The sequence below is a fragment of the Sinocyclocheilus grahami genome, unplaced genomic scaffold, assembly GCF_001515645.1.
Source record: "Sinocyclocheilus grahami isolate Dianchi unplaced genomic scaffold, SAMN03320097.WGS_v1.1 scaffold6.1, whole genome shotgun sequence".
Lineage (NCBI taxonomy): Eukaryota > Metazoa > Chordata > Actinopteri > Cypriniformes > Cyprinidae > Sinocyclocheilus > Sinocyclocheilus grahami.
This window is the reverse complement of record NW_015505185.1, coordinates 3486816-3511237: the sequence shown is the minus strand read 5'-3', so window position 1 is coordinate 3511237 and position 24422 is coordinate 3486816. Positions and strand designations below refer to the sequence as shown.

The 24422-nt window shown below is 37.8% G+C and overlaps 2 protein-coding genes across 2 annotated transcripts; one reads left to right on the top strand and one right to left on the bottom strand.

Annotated features, from left to right (window-relative positions):
- Positions 1 to 1730: 1730 nt before the first annotated feature.
- LOC107588126 (class A basic helix-loop-helix protein 9-like) lies at positions 1731 to 2547 on the bottom strand. The gene is given in 2 exon segments (XM_016276138.1): positions 1731 to 1797; positions 1799 to 2547. Coding segments are annotated over 2 exon segments (816 nt in total).
- Positions 2548 to 13518: 10971 nt separating this feature from the next.
- Positions 13519 to 23658, top strand: LOC107587528 (nuclear fragile X mental retardation-interacting protein 2-like). Its single transcript, XM_016275346.1, has 4 exons — positions 13519 to 13736; positions 16748 to 18445; positions 19840 to 19872; positions 20084 to 23658. Exons 1-4 carry the CDS (start codon positions 13592 to 13594, stop codon positions 20134 to 20136), a joined length of 1929 nt encoding a protein of 642 aa, XP_016130832.1. The 5' UTR covers positions 13519 to 13591; the 3' UTR covers positions 20137 to 23658.
- The last annotated feature ends 764 nt before the right edge of the window (positions 23659 to 24422 follow it).

The window sequence follows — 24422 nt, the reverse complement described above, 5'->3', positions numbered from 1 at the left end:
AACTGCATGAATTATGTTTAAAGTCAAATTTCCGAAGATGCACAACAAATCCTGTTAGAATGATTACAGAACAAGTACATTTGACAATAGAAACCTGATTGTAACTTCATGTATCAGTAATCATGCTTTGTACTCAATTATATTAGGCCACAAATGTATTTGCATACAAGACTTACAGTCGTTTTCTATTTTTCCCTGTCAGTAACCATTTATTGACTGTGGCCACTTTGTTTAACAGCAAAGTGTGAAAGTTATGACATCCATACTGACATGCAGGCAAAGATTTGCAAGAATTATAACTCATAAGCAATAACTGCTAAGTAAAAATAAATCGGGTTATAAAAACAATAAATAGTCAAATAACACTGTGAAATATAAAAGCCAAAATTATTGGAAATAAAGAAGGAAGATACAAAGCTGCAATTGCAAGATGTAAAGTCACATAGCAAGATTTAAAGTCATATTACAACAAACTGTACATGCTCAAATTGTGAGATTTAAAGTTATATTGAGAGAAATAAAATTGCAATAAGGAAAACAATAAAGTTTAAATTGTGACATGTCACTTACTATGAAGCAGGTACAGACTTCCACATTAATATGGATCAGGGTCAGGTATCACTATAAAATAATGTGAATCTTATTCAGTGTTCTAATGGTTTAATCAAAAGGAATTTGATTGCACGTAATGTTATATCTTATTGGTAGATTTAAAATATATTTATACTTTTTGAGTCAGGTTTATAATAAGCTGCTTTATTTGGGGATTTGTGCATATGAAAAAAATGGTATGAATTATTAAGTACTCTGTTAGAATGATTACAGAACAAGTACATTTGACAATAGAAACCTGATTGTAACTTCATGTATCAGTAATCATGCTTTGTACTCAATTATATTAGGCCACAAATGTATTTGCATACAAGACTTACAGTCGTTTTCTATTTTTCCCTGTCAGTAACCATTTATTGACTGTGGCCACTTTGTTTAACAGCAAAGTGTGAAAGTTATGACATCCATACTGACATGCAGGCAAAGATTTGCAAGAATTATAACTCATAAGCAATAACTGCTAAGTAAAAATAAATCGGGTTATAAAAACAATAAATAGTCAAATAACACTGTGAAATATAAAAGCCAAAATTATTGGAAATAAAGAAGGAAGATACAAAGCTGCAATTGCAAGATGTAAAGTCACATAGCAAGATTTAAAGTCATATTACAACAAACTGTACATGCTCAAATTGTGAGATTTAAAGTTATATTGAGAGAAATAAAATTGCAATAAGGAAAACAATAAAGTTTAAATTGTGACATGTCACTTACTATGAAGCAGGTACAGACTTCCACATTAATATGGATCAGGGTCAGGTATCACTATAAAATAATGTGAATCTTATTCAGTGTTCTAATGGTTTAATCAAAAGGAATTTGATTGCACTTAATGTTATATCTTATTGGTAGATTTAAAATATATTTATACTTTTTGAGTCAGGTTTATAATAAGCTGCTTTATTTGGGGATTTGTGCATATGAAAAAAATGGTATGAATTATTAAGTACTAAAAAAAATCTAGAATGTACAATAAACAAACACAGAAAATTTTTTCAAAGGCATTTGCTGTAATATACAGTATATTTTTCAACCTGCAAAATGGATCCAAACAATCTTCACATTATTATATTTACAAATTGCTAATGCTTTTCAACATAATTCTAGCATGAGAAAATTTAGTCAGTGTATATACTCAGGGATTTCTGGTATCCATGATATTGAAGGTAACGCAGCAGCCAAGCCGTTAGCAGAGTCTGCATAAGTGTCCATATGATTCTGATGGCAGGTGACCCTCATCCCATGTTGATATCCAGCTCCTTCACGGTAGTAATCACTGCTTTGGTCCTCCCAGTGGCGACTGTAGCGTCCATGGCTCACGTGTACCTGACTGTTGGTTGCGCAGTGGCTGTAGTGAGGAGATGGTACAGAGTTTGATATGTCCTGGTACAAAATCCCAGGTATCTCTGGAGAAACTGCTAGAGGCTCTGGCTGACGGGGAATGTAGTTCTCCATCGGTTCCTGGAAAGTTCCTGTCTCCTTGGGGAGAGAAGTGTCGTCTTCTGGCTGTCGGTAACACTCCATATTGGCACATGGAGGTGCGTGTGCTTCAGTGTCTGATTGTGTCCACAGACATAAAGAAAGTGTTGAAATGTGGTGGATGGCACGGCGGAGAGTGGCGATCTTGGATAGACGCTTTCCGCTAAGGTCATGTTTGAGGACAGTGCGCAAGGCGTTGAAGGCCTGGTTGTAGTCCAGGATGCGCTTCCTCTCTCGGATATTGGCGGCGACTCTCCGTGCTTTGGACCGCTTAGGCCGAGTACGCCTCTTAGTCGCTTTGAAGCCCTCCGTGTCACTGGGGCTGGATGACACCGAGCACTCTGAACGAATCTTTGCAGGGCTTTCGCTGCTACAGTCGTCATCCTCACCCAAAGGACAATCCTCCAACTCATCCTCTGAAACTTCAGATTCTGTACTGGTGCTGCCCAGACTCATCGTTGTCGACTTTTGTCTTCTGCGAAATGCAAATCTTAGCTTTGGTTTGAGAGATGAGAGTTATTGTGGCATGTGGGAACTATAACCAGTTAGCTTTGCAAAGCATCCACATGTTGAAATCCTCTCCTCACCTTCTAGATCAGATCTGTCAGTCTCGGAGAGGGCGAGAGGGGTTTTTAAAGGCAATCTGTGGATGTGTCACGTGAGCCAGCTGCCTATAAGCAAAGGTGTATTCTGTGTTTACAAGTGCCCTCCAGGCAAGCGTAGACATCAGTCAACAGGCTTTGACACACCTCCTCAACACTCAGGATCTGATCTTTCCAACTAAGCCATGCCGAAAATGAGGAATGGCATTTGCAAAGCTGACAGATGCACGTAACTCCAAGGTGTGTATGTTTGGTTTTGACAGTTATGTACTGATATTGCAGATGATTCCTCCTCATAAATATTACGAAATAAGGGTTCATACATATTTGCATTCAGTAAAAACACTCTTAAAAATAAAGGTTCTTTATTGACTTCCATGATTCCATGAACATTTAACAAAAATACAGTTTTTTCATAACTTCAGAACTTCATACTGAAAGATTCTTTAGGGAACCCAAAATGGATCTTCTATGGTAAGGGTCTCCAACCCTGCTTCTGGAGAACCGTTCTGCAGATTTTAGCTCCAACACACTTGCCTGGAAGTTCTAGAGAGTCTAAAGACCTTGATCCAATAATGAAAATGAAAAATGACATGATGGTAAGCAAATAAAGGCTGTTTTTTGTATTTTTGGGTGAACTATTCTTTTCAGAAAAAGGGGTTCTAAAAGAACCAGATTAGAATTCTTCAATTTACAACCAGTTATAATTTAAAAGTTAAAATTTGTAGACATTTAGAAGCTTTTAAAATGTACCTATAGAGAGTGTGTGTTGACGGTCTGTGTCGTTGGATGGTTGAGCTCAAGGAAACTGGTCAGAAGCTGCTTTGAAAGAATATTTTGACACAGATTTTGAAAAAAAAAAAAAAGGCCGGGAATAAAGAACCCTAATCTCCAGCATAAAGAACCATTTCAGCATAAAAGGGTATTTTATGGTTCTAAATAGAACTATGATTCCAATTATAGATCCTCTACACCATCTTTTTTAAGAGCATAAGTGTACCTGCAATGTACAATTAATTATGAAAATCAATCAATGTTCATATAATTATGAACATTGGTCACTCATAATGCATTCCTAGTTTTCTTCCACCTTGATCCAGATGGATTGTCTAAGCTGTGTTCTGGGTTTTGAGAGAAAAATGTGAACATTCATGACAAATTACATCTTTATCAGATACGCCTCTTTTACCAATTTGCCTTTACACCTTTTCTCTGCCAGAGGGATGGAAAAAACACTTATCATGTGTCACATAAACTCCATATCTCTGCATGGTCACAATTAGCTGTTGTGTATTAAACGATTACTGGCCTTCCTGGGCTGCAGCGAGGGACAGTGTAATTTGGTTGTCTGCAAAGTCATAAATCAAATGTGCGCTTCCTACGGGGCAAGAACAGACAGTAGCCACCTCACTTCAAAGCTGGGGAAAAGGAACACAGATATTTTACAATTATTACCTGTGATGGCTGTGAGTTAAGGGCTTTGGTTGCTTTTTTATTCTCACTCGCAAACAGCTTGTGTATCCTCTACTTGAACTCAGATGTATTTTTGTAATCCAAAAATGCATTTTGTACTGAAAGTGGACAATAGTGTGACATTTTCACTAGCTGACCTCCTTCTATTATTCAGTATTTGGTGTGAATAAGAAATAGAAGTTTCTAACCACCATGGAATGTGGTCTCAAACCTGACATTATTTATTGCAAGAGAAAAATCTTCAGCCCAGTGCTTTTAAACTTTGCCTCTATTACTGTAAGGGTCAAGATACACTAACGTTTTGCTTCAGGACAAAGAGTTTACGTCAGACCCAACAACATTGTTTACTATGAAAAAAATGTCTGACAAAACACTGGAATTTTTTTTTTGTATCAATAAAATTCATGTAGTGTAAATAAAATCATTAAAATTGTGTGAATTTGATGTCAAAAATAAAAGATGGGAAGCATTTTCTCTTATCTTGTAAAATTTTACAAATCAAGATTATATAGGTATTATAGCCAAAATTATTAAAAAGAAAGAAAGAAATAAAGGCATATGCTTAAAACAGGACTTTGGCAACGTTTTGGTCTTGGAAACATTCAACTAATAAATGTATGCATTGTATGACAGCATTTTCCAACATATTGTACTGTTTGGGCTAACATTAAATGAAAAACAAACATATATATTTTTAACACGTAAAATTAATAAAATGAAAAAATTTATTATGCTGCGGCCAGTAAAATGTTGGCAGGGCAAGAACAAAAATCTAAACTTTTCTTTTTTCTTTTGCTTCTTCTGTGGAACATGAAAGAAGATTTTGAAGAATGTTGGTAACCAAAGAGTTAGGGTTACAAAGTTACAATGGAATTCAGTGGAAACAGAGACGGTTTGGCTACCAACATTTTTCAAAATAGCTCCATTTATGTTCTGCAGAAGAAAAAAGTCATACAGGTTTGATAAGAGGGTGAGTAAATGATGACAGAATTAAAAATTTTGGCTGAACAATCCCTTTAACTAAAGTCATAACCAACTGAGGAAGCCACTATGGCAAAAGTGTTCCATCTTCTCTTGGGTTGAACCTATTTTACAATTTTCAAGCCTCCAGTCAAACCAGTGGCTCAAGAGTGCTTTCTAACAGCTAAGATCATATCAGCAATGGGTGGCAGTGCAATAACCTTTAAACAAGAAAAGAGATGTCATTTCAGACATTCCTTCCTTCCTGTCCAACTTTTACTGCCCAATCATGACTTCAGCCATGTAGGTTTAGGTGTCCGGCTGATATTTTGCACACAATGCAAGATTGGCTCATGTTAGACCAAAACTACATTGACTAAGCAATCTTTCACAATCAATAACACAATCAGCTGGACCAAGTCTATTCAGACATTTACAGTGAGAGATATAAAACAGAAAATGTAACTTATTTGCACCTTCATCTGCAGTTTTACATTGTGATGGGTAAAAAAAGACAAAAAGCATATACATATTTCCTAGTAGCTGAAAATGGTTAGTCAAGCCATTTAGCTACTGTATAACATGTTTTGACCGATAGACGTGTTGACTTGATGTCCCTCATGGGCGTGGGGTGTTTTCCAGATCTCCAGTGAAAGGCAAATCCATTTTTGTTAGCGGAAAATATAGTTGCTTAAGTGGGAATTACAACATCCTCTTCCTTTTCTTGTTCTGCAATTATAATCCAAAATGCAGGTTTGTTTAAACACAGGGCTCTGGATTGTGTCATACTGTGTTTGCTCTATAATTTGAAATTAGTTGTAAAATGCCACAACCTTTGCATGCTAATTACAGGCTCCTTTGGGACTTTACACTCAAACGGAATCAAATCAATCAGACTTTGGATGTCGTACAGCTTTGTTGACCTGATAAACATAATAAACAATGATCCCCAAATGCAACAGAAAACACCAAGGCAAGCAAAGACAAAAACAGATGTACCGCAGCCAGACAGCGGAGAGCGTGGGAATGTCAGTGTAATTGTTTTTGGCGCTTTTTCTCAATGACCATGAGAGGAAAAATTAGAGGTCATAAGCACAGAAAGGAGAGACTGATGTACTTGGTAATTGAGGGGTTTGTTTGCAAGGTTTGGGAACTGAAATACTTAAAATAACAGGATTTTATTATTTTGCAGGTATCAAAAACAATACAACAAAAACACCATTTAGCTGTATCTAAAATGCTTATTGAATCTACAAAATGTAATTCCCTCAGTGTCACCAGATATCTAACCTGCCAGCCAAAGAGTGGTTTATAATAGTAACAGCTTTGAACTGTTGATGGCCATGTCAAAGGTTAGAGAGCACCCTGGAGCTGGACACTTAACCTGAACTGCCCTTCAAACAATAAGAATTGATTCCCAGCTCATCAGATCCATTATTAGTATTATTACAACAAAACTGAGATTTTGAATTAAGGAAGCAAACAGGATGCAGAATTGAATTTGAATGTATAAGGAAGTACAGTACTAACTGTATATGAACAGCTAAGTTTGAAAATGTGAGTGTTTGGAAGTGTAAAAAAAGTTTGAAAAAAAATCGCATTTAAAAGTTTGCAGAACTTATGGACAGATGAAATGCAAGACAGACAGATAGGCAGACAGATAGATATACTAAAGGAATTTAAAAGCAAGACAATTTTTCAGTTTTGGATTTTTCACAGCCCTGTATTGAAGCAGTATTCGCTCTAGTTCACAAGATAAATGCGTGTTTCATTTTCTCTACCTCCTTGCATTTATATTAAGTCAGTTGTTCCCCTCCATGAGTGTGATTCTCTGCACTCCACTACCAGCAATGTGTGATTAATTTGTAATGGAAACATTTGCACACTTGAATCACCTACTGCCCCAGTCTAAGTGATGTAGTCCAACACATAAACAATGATGATTTACAAGAAGGGTTGGCAGATTAATTGTCTTGTGCAGAGAACTTCAAGCATGCTCTTAAAACCCATCCCAGACTAGCCCTTTTTTGACAAATGGGAAGACACTAGCAATTATCAGTCGCCATGTATAAATCAAGGTCCTTTTAGATAGCCGTGTGCTCGCTGGGAGAATCAGAGATAGCCCAGCCATAACTGTGAATTGTCTAAAGATTTGTAAATCTTGAGTCTGAGGTTAGATAATGAGAAGCTGCTTTCTGGCCGTTATTAGAAGACAGTGGCACAATTATTTAGATACATGCTTTTAAAGGGGTGGCGAGGCTTGAAAAGTATGCAGGGAAATTAGAGGTCCACATGGAAAACATGAATTCGTTATTCTTTAGAACCTTTTTTGGTTCTATGTTACTGTAGGCAACCAGCCACTAATGCTTTAACGAAAGTGCTGGCATTTGTGCTATTCTGTTTTGAAATTTGTTCAAGCAGTGTTAATATTGCGCATCTTTCACAACTTATAAAGAATACTAGACAGAAACATTTTGTTAACTGAAATAAAAATGTAAACTATAACTGGGAAAAACTGAAACCAAGCTAAAATTAACTCCAAAACTAACAATAAAAAGTTTTAATTTTTGATAAGACAGTATACTATAAAACTGGAAATTAACATGCCACTCAACAAACCATCAATATCGTAAACCATGATATACGTCATATTAATCATAGCAGTTAATGAACTAGTAATTCTGACAATTCTATGCAAATACAATTGACTAGACTCTATAATAACATTAGACTGTGCTGAGAAATTTAATGGCATTAAAAAAAACTTTATTTATACTGGCTAGTGCATTAAATTAGGAAGTTCTGAAATAATAGTTCACTGTAACTAATAAATAAATAAACAAAAATAAATAAACTGAAATCTGGAGAAAAAAAATCTGAATTAAAAATTTTAAACTATAGTAACTCCAGTCTCAACTAATTGCAATTCTTTCTGCAGGATCAATGCTGGAAAAATGCATGTACAACATCATGTCAAGCATGCTCATATACATTCTTGAAGCTTTAACGGTACAAGAAATACAAAATAACATCACAATCCTTCCTTTGGCTAAGTGCAATCATTTCAATACAACAAAAGGCTTAGCAAGGCTTCCAGCCTTTCTTAGTCTGTTTTGATTAGCTATACTGCATTTACAGTATAGGGGGTTCCCAAACAATATGCTGTGATCGCTGCAGGCACATGCAACGGTGTAATGGAAATGTCTGGAACCTCCTTGTCCCTTGTAAAAAAAAAAAAAGAGTAGAACAGTACATTGTTGACACATGCCTCCTGATCTGCACTCACCCTTGTTAGCTTGTTAGAGGTATGATGAGGTTATGTTAAAGATGGGTGTTGTGTCTTGTCAGAGGAGGATGGGCTTGGGCTGATCTTTCTTCTTTGTCCCCTGACTCACAGCACTGGCTGCTTCTGTTCCATCTACAGATGTAAAAGAAGGCAGAAATGAATAACTCCCAGACAGAGTTTGACTCTGAGCTATACAAGCAATACATACAAGCAATACATATTTCATTCTTCTATTAAGACAGATCTTTGTGGATTTTTTACAAAGTCATTATGTAATGTACAAGCATTACAAATGACATTACAACTACATTTATACATGTAGAAAATACTTTTGTCCAAAGTGACTTTCAAAAGAAGAACAAAAGCGTTTTGTCAAAAAGTCAACAATATTTGTAATATACAATGTCAGGTTTAGACAAATACACTGAAAAAAATGTTCAAAGTTGTAAATAAAACAAAGTTTGTTGGTGTGTTTTACAAGAAAATGCATTTTAGTCTTTCTACTGAAGACTAAATGTCCTTTTAAATTTAAAGGAAGAATATTGTTGTGATGTTTTTATCAGCTGTTTGGACTCTCATTCTGATAGCACCCATTCACTCCAGAGGATCTATAAACAAGTGATGTAATGCTAAATGTCTCCAAATCTGTTTAGATGAAGAAAAACTTATCTGCATATTAAATTGCCCACGGGCGAGTACATTTTCAGCATATTTAAATTTTTTGATGAATTATTCCTTTAATGTGTTACTTGAAGTTTATTTGTAATTATTTCTGGAATTTACTAGCAATTTCTGAGTGAAAATTGTTTCAAAATACATCCTACACCAATCGAAGAAGCAAGCTAGAGAAGAAAAGAACTGCAGAGAAGATAAGTCTTGTGTGTGTGCACATGTGTGTTAGTGTATTGGTTTTATACCCTATGTGTCACTGGTAATGCTTGCACGCCTTATTTTTTAAAAGTTTACTGCTGTAACATAATCTGATCTTGCACATCAAAATGCATGTGCATGAAGACAATACTACCTGGATTAAGATTAAAGTTGTCTCACTAAGTACTGCTATATTTGTGATGAGCTCGTCTCCATGGTGACAGCCAGTGGGCGCAAGAGTCAAACTGACTTTTTACAGTCTGCACCTCATTTTTTCCATGTCTGACATCAAGTAAACAAACCTAATGATTTCCCTTTCAGGTTTACCAAAGCTAGCACAACTTCACAACAACGCCACAGGCATTACAATTAGATAAACAAGTTAGAATTGATCCATACTGTAGCAAATTCTTAATATTCACATTTGTTTTTGAAACGGTACTGTATCAGAACATTCCAGAAGAGTGAAATATGAGCTGTTAATGATACTAACAGGCGTTCAGATGAAAGCGTGTTGACAAGACGCAAGGGATATGAAATCACTCCTGGCCTTTCAGTGGTAAGATGGCATGCTCAAGGCTAGTCGCCCCAATACCTGTATAGCAGCATTACAGAGACAGAGGACTAGCATTATTTGAGCGGCTCTCTGCAATTAAAAGAACCAGCTTTTCACTCAAGGATTGCTAAATTGCTAGATTACTAGAGCCGAGTTATGTGATTTATGCTCTGGCTGGAGTCTGTGTTTGACAGAACTTAAGATGCGATGACATGGCCTGTAGGTAATACTTGTTATGTCCTAGGAACGCAAGTCGTAACCTTTCTTCATAGTTCAAACTGCAGTGAAGATATATGCATTAAAACAATTGCACCTAACACATTACATGTCTAAGCGAATTCAAATTTCTTCATCTGTCCCATTTAAGTATCAGTTTATGCTGAGGATGATAGTTTTAATGCACATATTTATTTTCTTTGAAATAAAACACATAACCTATTATTTTCAGCTGTGATAGTCCAAGAGATTCATAGAAAAACACATTCTGACATCAACCATAAAAGGTGTTTTGAATACACTATTAAAACTGTGTTTAAAGTCACATTGGTGTCTGACAAACACTGTAATCATGCATCAACTGTTTGTGCTATAATTGGAGTTGTTTTGCTCAAAGGTCCACCAATGCCGATTACGCAAGCAGTAAAGGAAGGCTAGAGAGAATTCTTAACATATAAAAAAGAAGTGAAAATACAGTTATTTACAGAGATTTCGAAAGGGCTGCCTGAACTAAACTAATTTGTAACTGCTATTTTGGTTTCACCTAAATGTGGAACTAACTTAGTAACTTTTGCTTTCAACAAGTCCTAACACTCAGGACAGGAGTTCAAGAGTTCACACAGGAGTTCACAGAGGTTGTTGTCCATGTCATTCCATCCTGAGAAATCTGACCACTTCAAAGGATTCGGACATGCTAAAAATAGTTGAAAAATTTCCCCTGCTTTATTATAATGAATGGAATGCCAGACTCTGTATGCCACTGGACAATAAAAATAATCCTATTATATAAAAATAAATTAAAAACAATGTTGTTTTTATGATTCTAAGTTAAATAAACAATTACAACTTAATTAAAAATGTGATCTAACAATGCATAAAATACGATGCTATATTTAGTATGACTAAGATCCCAATTGTCATAACAGTGTTTGTCTGCCCCCCTCTGGTTAATTTAAGAGAATGCATGGAATTTAAAGCATCTAAAAATAGCAAATCACATCTAGCAAATAGGTTTTTTGGGGGGGAAACATAAATCTAATTTAGTAAAAATTATATTGTGAGACTATTTGAACTCAAGGGGTTACTTTGATGGTACACTACTGTTCACAATTTTAGGATCAGTATGATTTTTAAATGTTTTAAAGAAGTCTTCTATGCTCACTAAGGCTGCATTTACTTGTTTAAAAATGCAATAAAAACAGTAACATTACAGAAATAAAGTAATTTGTCAATTTTATATTTCAACTTTTCTTATTATCACAGTTGTGCTGCTTAATATTGTTGTGATTATTTTTTTTCAGGATTCTCTGATGAAGAGAAAATTCAAAAGAACAGCAGCATTGTAGTCTACTCTCCCAGGATCAGGAAACAGTCCTCCATAAAATGTGTTGCACACATCTGAATATTTGGGTTGAGCTGTTCTGGAACAGTGTTGTAAATACAACTTAACCACTGATTTCTAGTTGTGTCCTCTTTTGGAAGGCCAAACAAAGTAGTTTCGCTTTCACAACGATACACACAGCGTCGTCACAACATGGCAGCAGCGGTGGCGGCAACAATAAAGTTACTCCTTCTTTCTTTGCGTGAACATTTGGGCGATGTAATATAAATCTTCCCACACAGTGACGTAGACATGTGGGGGCGTGTTTAAACGAGGGGTTTTAGGAGGGTGTGGACCAGTCTTAACTTTTATAAAGAATATCTCTTTGGGTTTGAGACTTTAGTCTTGCAACTTTAGGGATCTTATCTATTCACAAACAGCTTGAACTTGAAATCAATCATATAACCCAGTGCTTCCCAAACCTGTCCTGGAGGCCCCCCTGCCCTGCACCTTTTGTATGTCTCCCTTATCTAACACACCTGATTCCACTCATCAGTTCGTTAGTAGAGACTGCAAGAACTAAATTGGGTGTATCTGATTAGGGAGACATACAAAATGTGCAGGGCAGGGGGTCCTCCAGGACAGGTTTGGGAACCACTGATATAATCTCTTTAAATATATATATTTTTGTAAATATGTAAGGCTTTACTGTCACTTTTGATAATGCATCCTCACTTAAAAAAAAAAAAAAAGTAAACTAACTACATAATTAAATAAAACTGAACCCAAACGTTTGAATGGTAGAGCACACAGCATTTGGTTCAGTGAACACACTTTCCACTCAACAGAATTTTCACCTAAATACAAGAACTGTCAGAAAGGACTATAAACTATAGGATTAATCACGTCCTCATTCCAATTAACTGTCCGCAAATCATCAGAGAACAAACAGAACCTGCCCCAGATCTACAATCTACCCCCACTCTGCCAGTTAAACGAGTGTTGGTCCAAAGTGCAACATTCTAGAAGGATAACCATGGCTATCTGTGGTTTATTCTATCACATTCACCTTGACCTCTGTGAGTTTAAATAGGCAGTCATTTGCTTTTGATAAGCACTCTGAGGTCAGAGGAAGAAATGTGCATGTAAACAGTCAATTTATGCCTCCAGACAAATGTACCAAAACTATACCACTCACATCTAGGCTACGTATAGTGGTGGTGTTTCATTTGTGCATTAAACAGATTCAAATAAAAGTGAACAAATTAGTTACACTCACTGACCCCTTGACTTGAACGTCACTCACACAGACACGCACCACACAATTTTAGACATGATTTTCCATTAGCCAACAGTTAATGGAGATTGCTGACCAAAACCAAAAATGGGGAGGACAGGTGGTTGTTTACGATTGTTATGTGATAATTATATAGTTTCAACAATCACATACAAAAATATCAAAACGTAATTCAGTGGCACGAAAACACATTTACAATAGTATTTACAATAGCCAATAGCTTACATTTATGTATGTTCACATAGACAACAACAACAAAAATTTTTACTGACGTATGAAGAACAAATTATATTTTTAAATGCTTACAAAATATATATTTATATTTTTAAAATATACTTTTACAAATATACTAAAAATGGCCATTAAAAATATATTTACTTACATATATTAAATATGTTATTATATGTTATATATTAATATGTTGTCAAATATAAATATTGGCTATTTTTTGTATCTTTAGAAATATATTTCAAAACTATTGTTTTGCAATATGGGAACAAATGACTTGTGTACGTGTGTATAGCTAAGGCATCCACAAAACGGATCAAAGAAATTGCTGTAATTTGTAAGGAACATGTATAACGCTTAAACGGTTCTTCTTTCTGTGGTTCGGAGATCGTGATTACCTACTGGCAGAAAGGTGCACCAAATAGATTTTACTCACTAAGAATGAAACTTCCCAACAGTACACCAAAGACAGCACTGACACAGCACTCGGGTGATTGCAAGAGTCTTCGTTACAGCTTCCTGTGGCCTTGACTGGGAAGCTTCCACGCCTTGCATCGCGACGCACTAAACACCGCCCGCCTCTCTCTGGCACCCCCAAACGCACTAACGCAGGCGGTGATTGGGCAGTACAAATGTCTCAACTCCCCTCGTCCACCGGTTGAGCACATTTTGTCACTTGCGCTAACGTTAAATGGAGGAACGTCCCTGCGAAGGGGCAACCGGAGTATATGTCAGTCATGGAGCAGAGAACGGCCCTGATCGATCGAACATATCGGTAAACAATGATCAGAACCACAGTAAGTTCCAGAACGAGAAAACGCAGACGAAGAAAACAGGTTGGTAACCAGCAAAGCTCATTGTTTTTTTTCCTCTGACAAGCTTCAAATACATGTCATAGTTTGTTTGTTCACAATAATACTGCATTAGTTAAGTCAAACGAGGAGCATGTTTTGCTGACTGTACTGTTTGGAAATAGTTATATCCAGTGTTAGCCGCAAAGCTAGCTAGCGTAAAGGGACATTGACCTTGTGCACCGGTCTCTCAGCACGCATTACACGTTTCCCTGACTTATAATTCATTTGCAAACATACCTCTCAGTTTGGGTCGTTTTTAAAAGGAACGCGGCCGTCAGAGATCCAGAATAGCCTGTTAGCTCTGCCTCGTTGCTGCCACAGCAACATGAACCGGCTCCTGTGGAATGTTCCTGCTCGTAGCTTAAGCTTGTTCTGTTATTTCCTGTCCGCCATGATGGACGGCCAAATCTCACAAACTTCACCGCTGCCCATTTCTCGTATAAACCCGAATACTTTGGTAATACAATTCGGGCGACGCGGTCAGCCATGCAGAGTCGCTAATAATGTTGTTTTAGGGGTGTACGTTTGACCAGCTTAGCTCGAATCGCGGCCTATTACTCTCTGACAGTCGTGTGAGTGGGCCTGACAGTGCTTGGGCTCGCGCTTACCGCCTATTCGAACTCGGCACCAAGTGGCCTGAATAGAACGTGTCGGAAAATTCTATAGCTGTACGGATACAAATGTTCCAAAACCGTGAATGGACGCAACCGGAAAATCCTATAACGTTACACAAACTAAAATGCACGCTTTGACGTGTAGATTTACTAAATCTTCTGATAAAACAACGACATTTCTGTTGTTTTTATTTTAAAGTGCATTTTCTTGACCCCGTTTAACCTGCATTGTTTATACTTGTATGCAACGAAGCTCATGGCGCGAGAACTCTCACGTATGTTTGATTTTAATCAAAAAGTGATAAACCGCTTTATTGTGTGCATTCTCTCCCGTAACTGTAAGCCTGTGTGTTGAAATGCACCACAGGCGGAGGGTTAACTGTTGATATCAAGCTATTTGGTACGGTTCTGTTGGCTATCGTGACGTAAAAGGTTTCGCAGGAGTACACCGCTGCATATCCCTAAAACTGTTCATATTTGGTCCATAAAAACGCCTAGCGCCCATTGAAATGTATCGTTGCAGTTGTCACTTTATAAAAGCGTTGTTATGTACCAACAATCACATCTTCCTGTGGCTAATCATTCAGGCTGCCCGCTTAGCATGCTAAGCTAGCTGATGACTTGGCCGGGTGTTGACCGAATACGCACACGCTTGGTTTCAAGTAAAGCATTAACATTGCTAAACAATTGTGTAAATGATTTCATGCAGTACAAACGTTGCTGACTGCCATGTTGCGATTAACCCACTTCAACGAGTGTGGCTTTACCACACAAATGAAAATGGCCACAGAAGCTGGCATGGCGTTAGACACAAATGTAAGCTCACAAAAGGCATGAAATCTGTTAAAGGGGTTTCTGTATTCAGTTTTTCATTAATTTCGGGATTTTAAGACGTGTCCGCCAATGCTGGGGAACTACCCAAATATGACTTGAGTAGTACTCCATTTTGACACGTCATACCTCCGGTTAAAAATAGGGCGATGTCAGACTTGAGCGGCCGATGAAGGCACACTCGCATGGGGTGCCCTCTTCATGCCTCATATTTTCAGCCTCAAAGGACAGAGGTCGTTAAGACCTGTTTAAGTGCTCAAACCACTTTTTACCGCATTAATACATTGCTCCCTTGATTTGGGTATTACATTGCCCTGCTGCCTTGTTGGTTCAGTTTGTTTACATATACTGTACAAAGACAGATTTTCTCCTTTGTGAATTCATTTGAATCTGTATACCAGGTTGCCAGAATGGAATTGTTGCTAATGCCAGTCTTAAGTTCCTATGAGGACATTCCATCAGCTGCCATAAATAGTTTCCATAGAAATCATGAAGCCAAGCAGACATTGTTTTTGTTTATCTATTGTTTATCTATATTTATCATAGACAAGTCTTATGCACACTTGCCTGACAGAACATTTATGTCTTTTTTTATTATTATTATAAGGATATCCAAATATAATGATCCTGTTGCAGAGGATCCCTCTGGATACAGACTGCTTTACTGTTTATTTTTGAAAGTAGTAAGCAAATATAAAGACAATATATATTGATTGCAAATTTTAAGTTGTGTGCATGTTAAAATATTTTTCTACAGAACATTGACTTTAGATTCAAATCAAATGTATTTATATAGCGCATAGAAATGAAAACAAAAATGTTTCTTTTGAAATGTGTGTCAAAGAGTCCAGAAAAAAATGAATTGTCGTTTCCACCAAAAAATTAAGCAGCACAACCTTTATCAACAATACTAAGAAATGTTTCTTGAGAACCAAATCAGCATGTTAGAATGATTTCATGGCATTTTAAAATATGCGAAACTAGAAAACAATTATTTTAAATTGCAATAATATTTGCTATAATACACACACACACACACACACACACATAATGCAGATTTTTTTCTGTCACAAATTCACAATACATAAAAACTAGTTGATTTCCTTTTTTTAATTTGATAAATTTTCTGCAGACCCAGTATGAAAACCAATGATCTCTGATTTCACTTTATTGGCTGAGATTTAATTTGATAAACCAGCTCTGTTCAGATGTAGGTTGGTTATGGCTATCAAATCACAGATATTCCAACATTTTAGTCGTTTTACACTGGTTTTAATTGGAAGTACACTGAATACCATCCATGGTTGTGCAGTGTGAGTTGGAGTCCGCTTGTCATCTGCCTGACCCTGGCTTGGTTCCACAGAACATACCTAGTCTAAATATTCCTTGAACTTGTGCAGACATTGACTAGACTTGACCCGTTCCCTTACTGGAACTTGAGATCTGATCTGGACGTTTACCAAAAGTTGTTGATTCAGTGGATCAGTTGATGCAGATTTGTGGTTTGCATTCCATCTGTTTATTGCTTTTTGTTTCTCCTTTGTGCAGAAAATGCCAAAATAAATGGATCTCTGAAGGAGGGAGAGGTGACTCCCGCTTCCTTTAACCCAGACATCTCCCTGCACCCTGCGAACAGCAATGGCGATAGACACCTGCTAGACATCAACTTGAAACAGAAACCCACTCGACGGGCCTTCACCACTGACTCAACAGGGGACAGAAAAGGTAGAAACACTAGCAGAAACAGCATGGACTTCAAAAATGACAAGTCCTCACAGTTGAACACGCTTGAGGGCAAAAAAGAGGCTTTGGCTACTCTGAATGGTGTGGTGTCGCTCAACTCTGTACCACTTACCAACGGTTACCCTAGCACACCCGGAGCTGACAATGACGGCAGTGGCTCCGAAAGTGGATACACTACTCCCAAGAAGCGCCGGGCCCAGAGGAATGGCAAAGCCGGGGACAATGTGACTGCTTCTGCCCAGGGAAAAGCCATGCAACAGGGTGACAAACAAGACCACGGGCCTGTGGCGCCGGATTCGGCCTCTGGCTCTCAGGTGGAGAGTGGCAGAACTGGTTCAAAAGTCGAGCTGCACTTAAAAGCCAAGGAACCACCTGCCTCCGCCACCCCACCTCCTCTGCCGGTGGCTGAACTTCAGCGTAAAAACTCAGACAGCAAAGTGGCTGGCAAAAGGTTTGAGGATCGCTCCAATAAGGTTAAGGTGGCTACCTCCACCAAAGAGGACTCATGGACCTTGTTCAAGCCTCCACCTGTCTTTCCTGTGGACAATAGTAGCGCTAAGATTGTGCCTAAGATCAGTTATGCAAGCAAAGTGAAGGAGAACCTCAATAAGACTGCCCAAACTGGTGGGGAGGCTCTCACTCCTGCTCCCCAGGTGCCTGGGAGACCGCCACAGGTCCCCATGTCTGCGGTGAAAACCATCACCTCAGCTAGTTTTACCAACGGTCCCCTGCCGGGGGAAGGGAATGGCTGTCCCCTGCCCGGCCCCCATTTCAACACCGGTCCTCTGCTGGCGACCCTGGCTGTTGCCGCTGAGAATGTAGCATCTCCCCCTGGTAGCGGCACTTCGGCCGTTGGAAGTTCCATGACCTCTGTGGCTGAGCCCAGGAAACCCAGTCTGTTCGTTTACCCCGTCACCCCCTCCAATATGCAACTCTCGCTCCCTAGCGGCCGCCAAGCCGATCCCCCTGCTGCTCCAACAAATCAGAAGTCTCTGGGGGAAATTTTTCAGAATCAGTGGGGCTTGTCCTTTATCAATGAGCCTAGCGCCGAACCAGAGGGCGTGGCGTGCCACTCAAACGGAAAGGCCGTGCCGGTGGAGGTGAGCTTTCAGGGAGGCTGTTCTGCTACAGTGGCCACTCAGACTTCCAGTACCTCTCAGAGACCGGATCAACAACCACCCTTCCCCAAGGCTCACGAGCTAGACAAATGGACTAATGCTCAGAATCTGAGTCGAGGTGCGAGTGGCGGTGGCAAGGCGGCAAGCGGGGCCATACCCGAGAACTCTGTCCTCAGCCTGGATGCCCAGAGAGATGAGACGGGGGTTCATGGTGCAATAGTGTTTTGTTCTTCCTCTAAGGACATTTGTGCCGAGCTGCCTCCCACCTCCCCAGCTGCACCTAAGGTGGCTTTGGCCAAGGACCAGGGCCATACTAAGGGCTTTGACAGGAGGTCTAGTTGGGGGTCTTTTGATCTAAAAGCTGCTGTAATTTATCACACTAAAGGTAACTCACTGTTTAATTTCTTAAGTACTTTCACTTTATTATGTACTACAAGGATATACTGTCTTATGAATGTACAATAGAGATGGACTAATACAATAAAAAAACAGTCATAAGTAGCACGGGTATATTTGTAGCAGTAGCCAACAGTACATTGTATGGGTCAAAATTATAGATTTTTCTTTTATGCCAAAAATCATTAGATTTTAAGTAAAGATCATGTTCCATGAAGATATTTTGTAAATTTCCTACCTTAAATATATCAAAACTTAACTTTTGATTAGTTATATGCATTGCTAAGGACTTAATTTGGAGAACTTTAAAGGTGCTTCGGGCGTCCTGTGTTTGAGTCCCGGCTCGCGGACCCATCAACACTCTCTCTCCCACTTCACTTCCCGTCTCATTACTGTCCTATCAATAAAAAGGCAAAAACACCAAAAAAAAAAATCTTTAAAAACAGAGTAATTATCCGAAAAGACATAATACAAATAATTTCATTTCTGGGGCACATGGCTTTAGAGACATTGGCAGTGCTGGGTAAATTATTACAGATTGTGGTCCGTTACTCATTACAAATTGCATAACAAAAATTGTAGTTGGCAACAACCTGGATTACACACATTAGGTAATGTTGTCTTACTACTTTTTTTTGATTACTTTTAGATTACTTTTGACTCGTTTATCACATAGATTTGAATGGGATTATTGTGTACCATGTTGATAAACAAAGAGAAAGAAAATATATTCCATTCTTTATCAACATCATGAAATCCTTTAACATTACAACAGGGTTTCTCAAACTCATTTAGAAAGTAAAATTTAAAAGAAAAAAAATAAGAATTGAAGTGAATCAATAAATTATGTGAGTAATCATGCAATCCATAAAAAATAACTAATCCGATTATGAGCATTTTAAATCCTAATAAAATCTAATTAAAAGTATTAATTTTTTTCTGATTACGTGATGCAGATTATATGTAATCAGTTACTACCCAGTACTGCTGATTGGTGCCATTATGGTCAACCCAATTTAAAAGTATAAATGTCTTTAAAAATATATTGTTCAAACTAATTATCAGTCTGTCTCTAATGTACAAAAAAGTTTGTGTGCTGCAGATAAATTGGTTTAGACTACATCTTAAGTTGTTACTTAGCCTTCTCAAATTAGAATAAGGTTGTTACTCTTACACACAAATGATACTGTGACTGAATAAATATATATATATATGTTATTTCAGTGTGGTTGTATAAAGCAACAAGACAGCAGTATTTTGAAGCTACTCTGTTAGTCTGAGTTTCTTTTAAGTTAAATCAACTAAAAAAAAGGACAGATCTTGATTGAATCATAGCTGTACTTGGGTATTTTTACACTAAGCTTTCATCCCTCTTCTTTGCAGAAATGGAGTATATTTTGAATTTGCAAAAACAAGGTAAGCTACCATTTACTTCTTGTGTTTGTTGACATATTTATAGTCAACTCTTGCCTCAGCATGTGATTAAACCTTTAAATGATTCAACATTTAGATATTGCAACCCAATGCCCCATCTGCTCACATCCCTCAACCCTTCCCATATCATTTTTGTTTGTGGTTTTAGAGTTTCCAGCTCTCACCTACATTCATCTTTCTCACTTTCTCGCAGATCCAAATCGAGCAGTCCTCTACAGTGAGTCATGGGACGGACCTGCTCAGTGAAGCTGTGTCTGGACACTATATCTCAGATGAACTCTGCTGCAAAAAGATGTGCTTGAGGAACATGGCCGCTGCCTCTGAACATCCTGAATCAGAACTAATCCAATGGTTTAGAAAGGACCTTGTTACCCGTCAGCAGTCAAGGCTGAGCGCAGAGGAACAGAGTGCGCTTGGGAAAACGGGTTAGCTGGTTTTAGAATATTAGAATGGAAGAACAGGAGCTGTGGAACTCAACTCTAATGCGGATATGTTGCTGAAGACAATTTCGATGACTTGGGGGACATACAACTCACACGTCAAACACTCATGATAACCCTGTCATGACATTTGGTTGGGCGGAAGCTTCTCCTTTAAGTACTCACAGACCTAAGAGAGTGTCCAGGAGGGAAGCATGTCACCATGTGTGCCCTCTTGAATTCAAATAATCATGTAGTGGCCACATTGAATTCATTTGGGCACAGAACCGAAGAGTGTCGCTCTACAGTGAATTAACATACTGTGGCCAGAGGAACTACATGGCTTTTTTGTTTAGTTTTTTGGAGATTCAGGGGAATCGAACTCCATTTATGTGTGGGGGGGCGATTAGTTCAAGCCTTTGGGATTAAATAATTGTCTTCATTTAATTTCTGGACAATTTTGAATCAGTCCTGTTAGTGACCCGTCTCCACTTCGTTTGTTTGGTTTGTTTTTTTTCTTCCTTCTTTTTCTTTTCATTGAAATACTTAACTCCCAGGGCAGGTTATGAGGTACACTCGGATTGGGAAGCCACACGCCCTGTAGTGTGCATGTGCAGTATGCTGCTCTGTGCGTCCTCTTTTGGAAGAGTTCAAAGTGCTATCGTTCAATAGTCTTATTGTCGTCTCTTCACGCTTCTGTCACCTGACAGCCATTCAAGTCTTGCTCATTGTGTGAGTGTGTAAACGGAGGACAGAGATCACGCTATACTCTTTTATCTTAAGTGTTTTATGTTTTTAATTTTTAAGTAGCAGTTAGAACCCAGAACTAATCGATAAGATGTGCCACACCACAGAGTTGCTTTAGCTTCAATGCTATAGGTACATTATGGAGGCTTTAGTTTTGGTTAAGTTCTGTAGAGCTGCTCTTCGAAATAGGGTTTTGTTTTTGCCTGGAAAGGCAGTAGCGACTACTTTTGCTTCATTTGGGACTACACCACAATTTAGAGGGAACCTACGTAGAGAGCAGTCGCTGGTGAACAATCCGGACTTTTTATTTCGTTCAAGAGACTAGAATCCCCTAGTGGTTTTTTTTGTTTGTTTTTTGGTTTTTTTAGCACCACAATCACACTTTTATGCTTTTTATTTCTTGTATGTTTTAATTTGTACCTAGGTTTCCATGCTTATCAGTTAAGCGCTTGCTAAAGCACATATGAGCCTCATCAATAGAACCGCCATTGACAGGAATTCTGCCGTTGTGTAAATGTTTCTCTTTCTAATGTCAGAAAATGCATTCTTAACTTACAGTCTATCCTCTGTTTTATCATTTCACAGATTAATTGATTTATACATAAGAATCAGTAGCACTTTATGTATTATGTTCTTGAATTGTATTTCCTTAAACATTGACATATCAGTGCATATTTGAAATTCTAGTAATTAATCATAGGCTACTAACTTTAACCTCTACCTAAGGACTGTCGGTCCGCAATCTCAAAAGAAAATAAATATTTAAAAAAAAAAAAGTGAAAAAGGAAAGAAAATAAAAAAGACACTCAGGTAGAATTAGGGCAGTGTTCTTCTATCTAACAAAAAAATGCACCAACAGTGTTATTGCCAAATATGAAAAGAACGTCCCATGTTTGTACAAGCTGTATTTTAAATTTTAACCTTTTGAGGGATTAAATTTTTGACTGAAAGCCAATGCTTGCGTCTTTACAGATATCATTTGGCATCAATGTTTTCTGTACGTGACCATGAAACACTGCCAGGTGAAAAGATTTAAGTACACATGGAGGACGTTAACCACACTACGTATCTGTATGTCTTTCCATAGCAAGAGTTTTTTTTTTTCATTTCATGTTTTAAATGCAGCATGTAATGGTTTCCAATGTGGTCTGTCTTCAGAAAACGTGGGATGTTTCAGGATAGTTCTTAATCTGTTTCTGTTCTTGAGGTATCTGACGTCTGTTCGATGTCTTGGTTCAAAAGATATTGCAGCTGTCGATGAAACGGATGTAAGGTCGTTAAATTCTGCTTCATCTTTTCTAATTCTGTTTAGATTCCACTTAAAAGCTTTGTGCAATGTAGAGAAATCCTGCGATTGATAATTAACTCGTTCCTTGGCTTTTTAGATTCACATCTCTTCATTGCATCACTTGAGTTTTATTGTAGTTATCTAAATTTTGTCTTTGAACAACTCATATAGAGCTTTTTTTTTATATCCAAGGGATTTGCTTAAGGAGTTACTGATGTAGGCATAATTTATAACCATCTGTTATTACATTAAGTTAATTATGAAATACCTCTGTAAACATGCATTGTCCCTGTATCCCTATTTCCCCTTAAAGGGATCGTTCACGTAAAAATTAAGATCCTGTCATCATTCACTCAACCTCATGTCATTTCAAAGACTTTCTGACCCTGTCCCAATGTATAGTGAATGTCTGGTTTGTTTCGGACCCCACTGACTTTCACTGACGAAAAGAGTTTAAATCGGTTAGGAATAACGTGAGGGTGAGTAAATATTGGCAGAATTCAGATGTTGGGTGAGCTGTCTCCTTAACTCAGTTACATCTTTGTAAACGCTGTCAGCAGAATGAACTGAACCTGGCCTTTGTGTCAAAACTCAACTCCAGGGGTCAAATGCACATATAGAGGTTCTATGCACAGAATGCAAACAGAACGGAGTTTATATTTTGGGGGGTTGCACATTAGCTTAATTTCCTCAATTTAAATAAGCACTTACTACCCCACAAATTATATAATTGCAATATAAATTATTTACATACATCTTAAATAGCTCCCCTTAGTGCTTAAAGCGATGAGAGCACGTACGGATGGGAGAGAGGTACAGAGATACTTAAATGGTGTGTTTGATTGCGAAATCTGAGAAAATGCATCTTTGTTGGCATATTCAAATTTCATGCGTTTTCTTGTTGTATGAATGATTCTTGTCCTGTCCTGACAACTCAACTGTTGTTTTTTTTTGCGTGTGGATGCATATGTGTGTGTGTTCGTATGCAAGCATGTGTATTTGTCTTCATTCATACGCTCAATTATATGCAAAGTTAATATTGCAAACTTTTCAAGTTCAGGGTGCCTGTGTCAAGCGATATATTAAACGGAATCACATCAGAACATGAAAAACACTTGCTTTTCCTTTTCCCCTGTCCCTACACCCCCATTACCCCCCAACAATCTTCAGTTGTGCCATGTTTTGACTGTTAAAAGTTTGAATTAATATTTCATTTTATGTTGCGCTCTCTGAATTTCCTACAATGGATGTGAAGAGGGGGTTACATTATGTCTCAAGAATCTTTGTCACTGCTAATAAACTTGTTGAAAAAGATCTTGTTGTCTTAGTCCTCTTCTGAATGTCTACTGTTAAATTTGTGCTTTGCTTTTGAAAGAAATGAATATGCAGGGTTCGATACAGGTTAGGCTTGATCAGGCCTAATGTTGATTGCCCAAATTTCGTTTTGTCCCTCATTTTAGAAACGGGAAAAATACAAACTACAGTTTGTGGTGAATGGGCCTATCCTTAAACGTTAATGCTTATTTTTTTAAACCTTTTACTAAAGTTTACTAACCTTTGCGTAAAATTTGATCCAACTGTGCAAAATACATACCTTATACAAAACCATAATGCGCCAAACGCTAAAATAACGATTTAAAACAGCTCAAATAATGCATGATTTTTTTTAATAGAAGTGAGTGTAAATGCTTTAATAAAACTGCAAGCTGCACATTTCTGCTTTTAAATCCTCCAGAAACTGGCTCCATTCACTTCCATTGTAAATGCCTTCACTTTATTTTATAAAGAAAAGAGTCAAAATTATTTTATGCTTAATCACAATGCCACAAATGCTATTTTGATCATTCTTAACTTGTATAATACTCAAGTAATAAGCATACCATTCCTGACCTGCTCTTTGGATTTACAGCAACACACCCCACTTTCTATTTCCGTCTTCCTCTTTATAACCCTGACTTACTGTTATTATAGCATTATAAACAGGACAGATGGAACCTGTGTTTTCCCAGGGAAAGTCCCAGCACCCCTCTGGCATCTCTGAACTGGCACTGGTGTAAAGGACAGTCAAGGGACGAGAA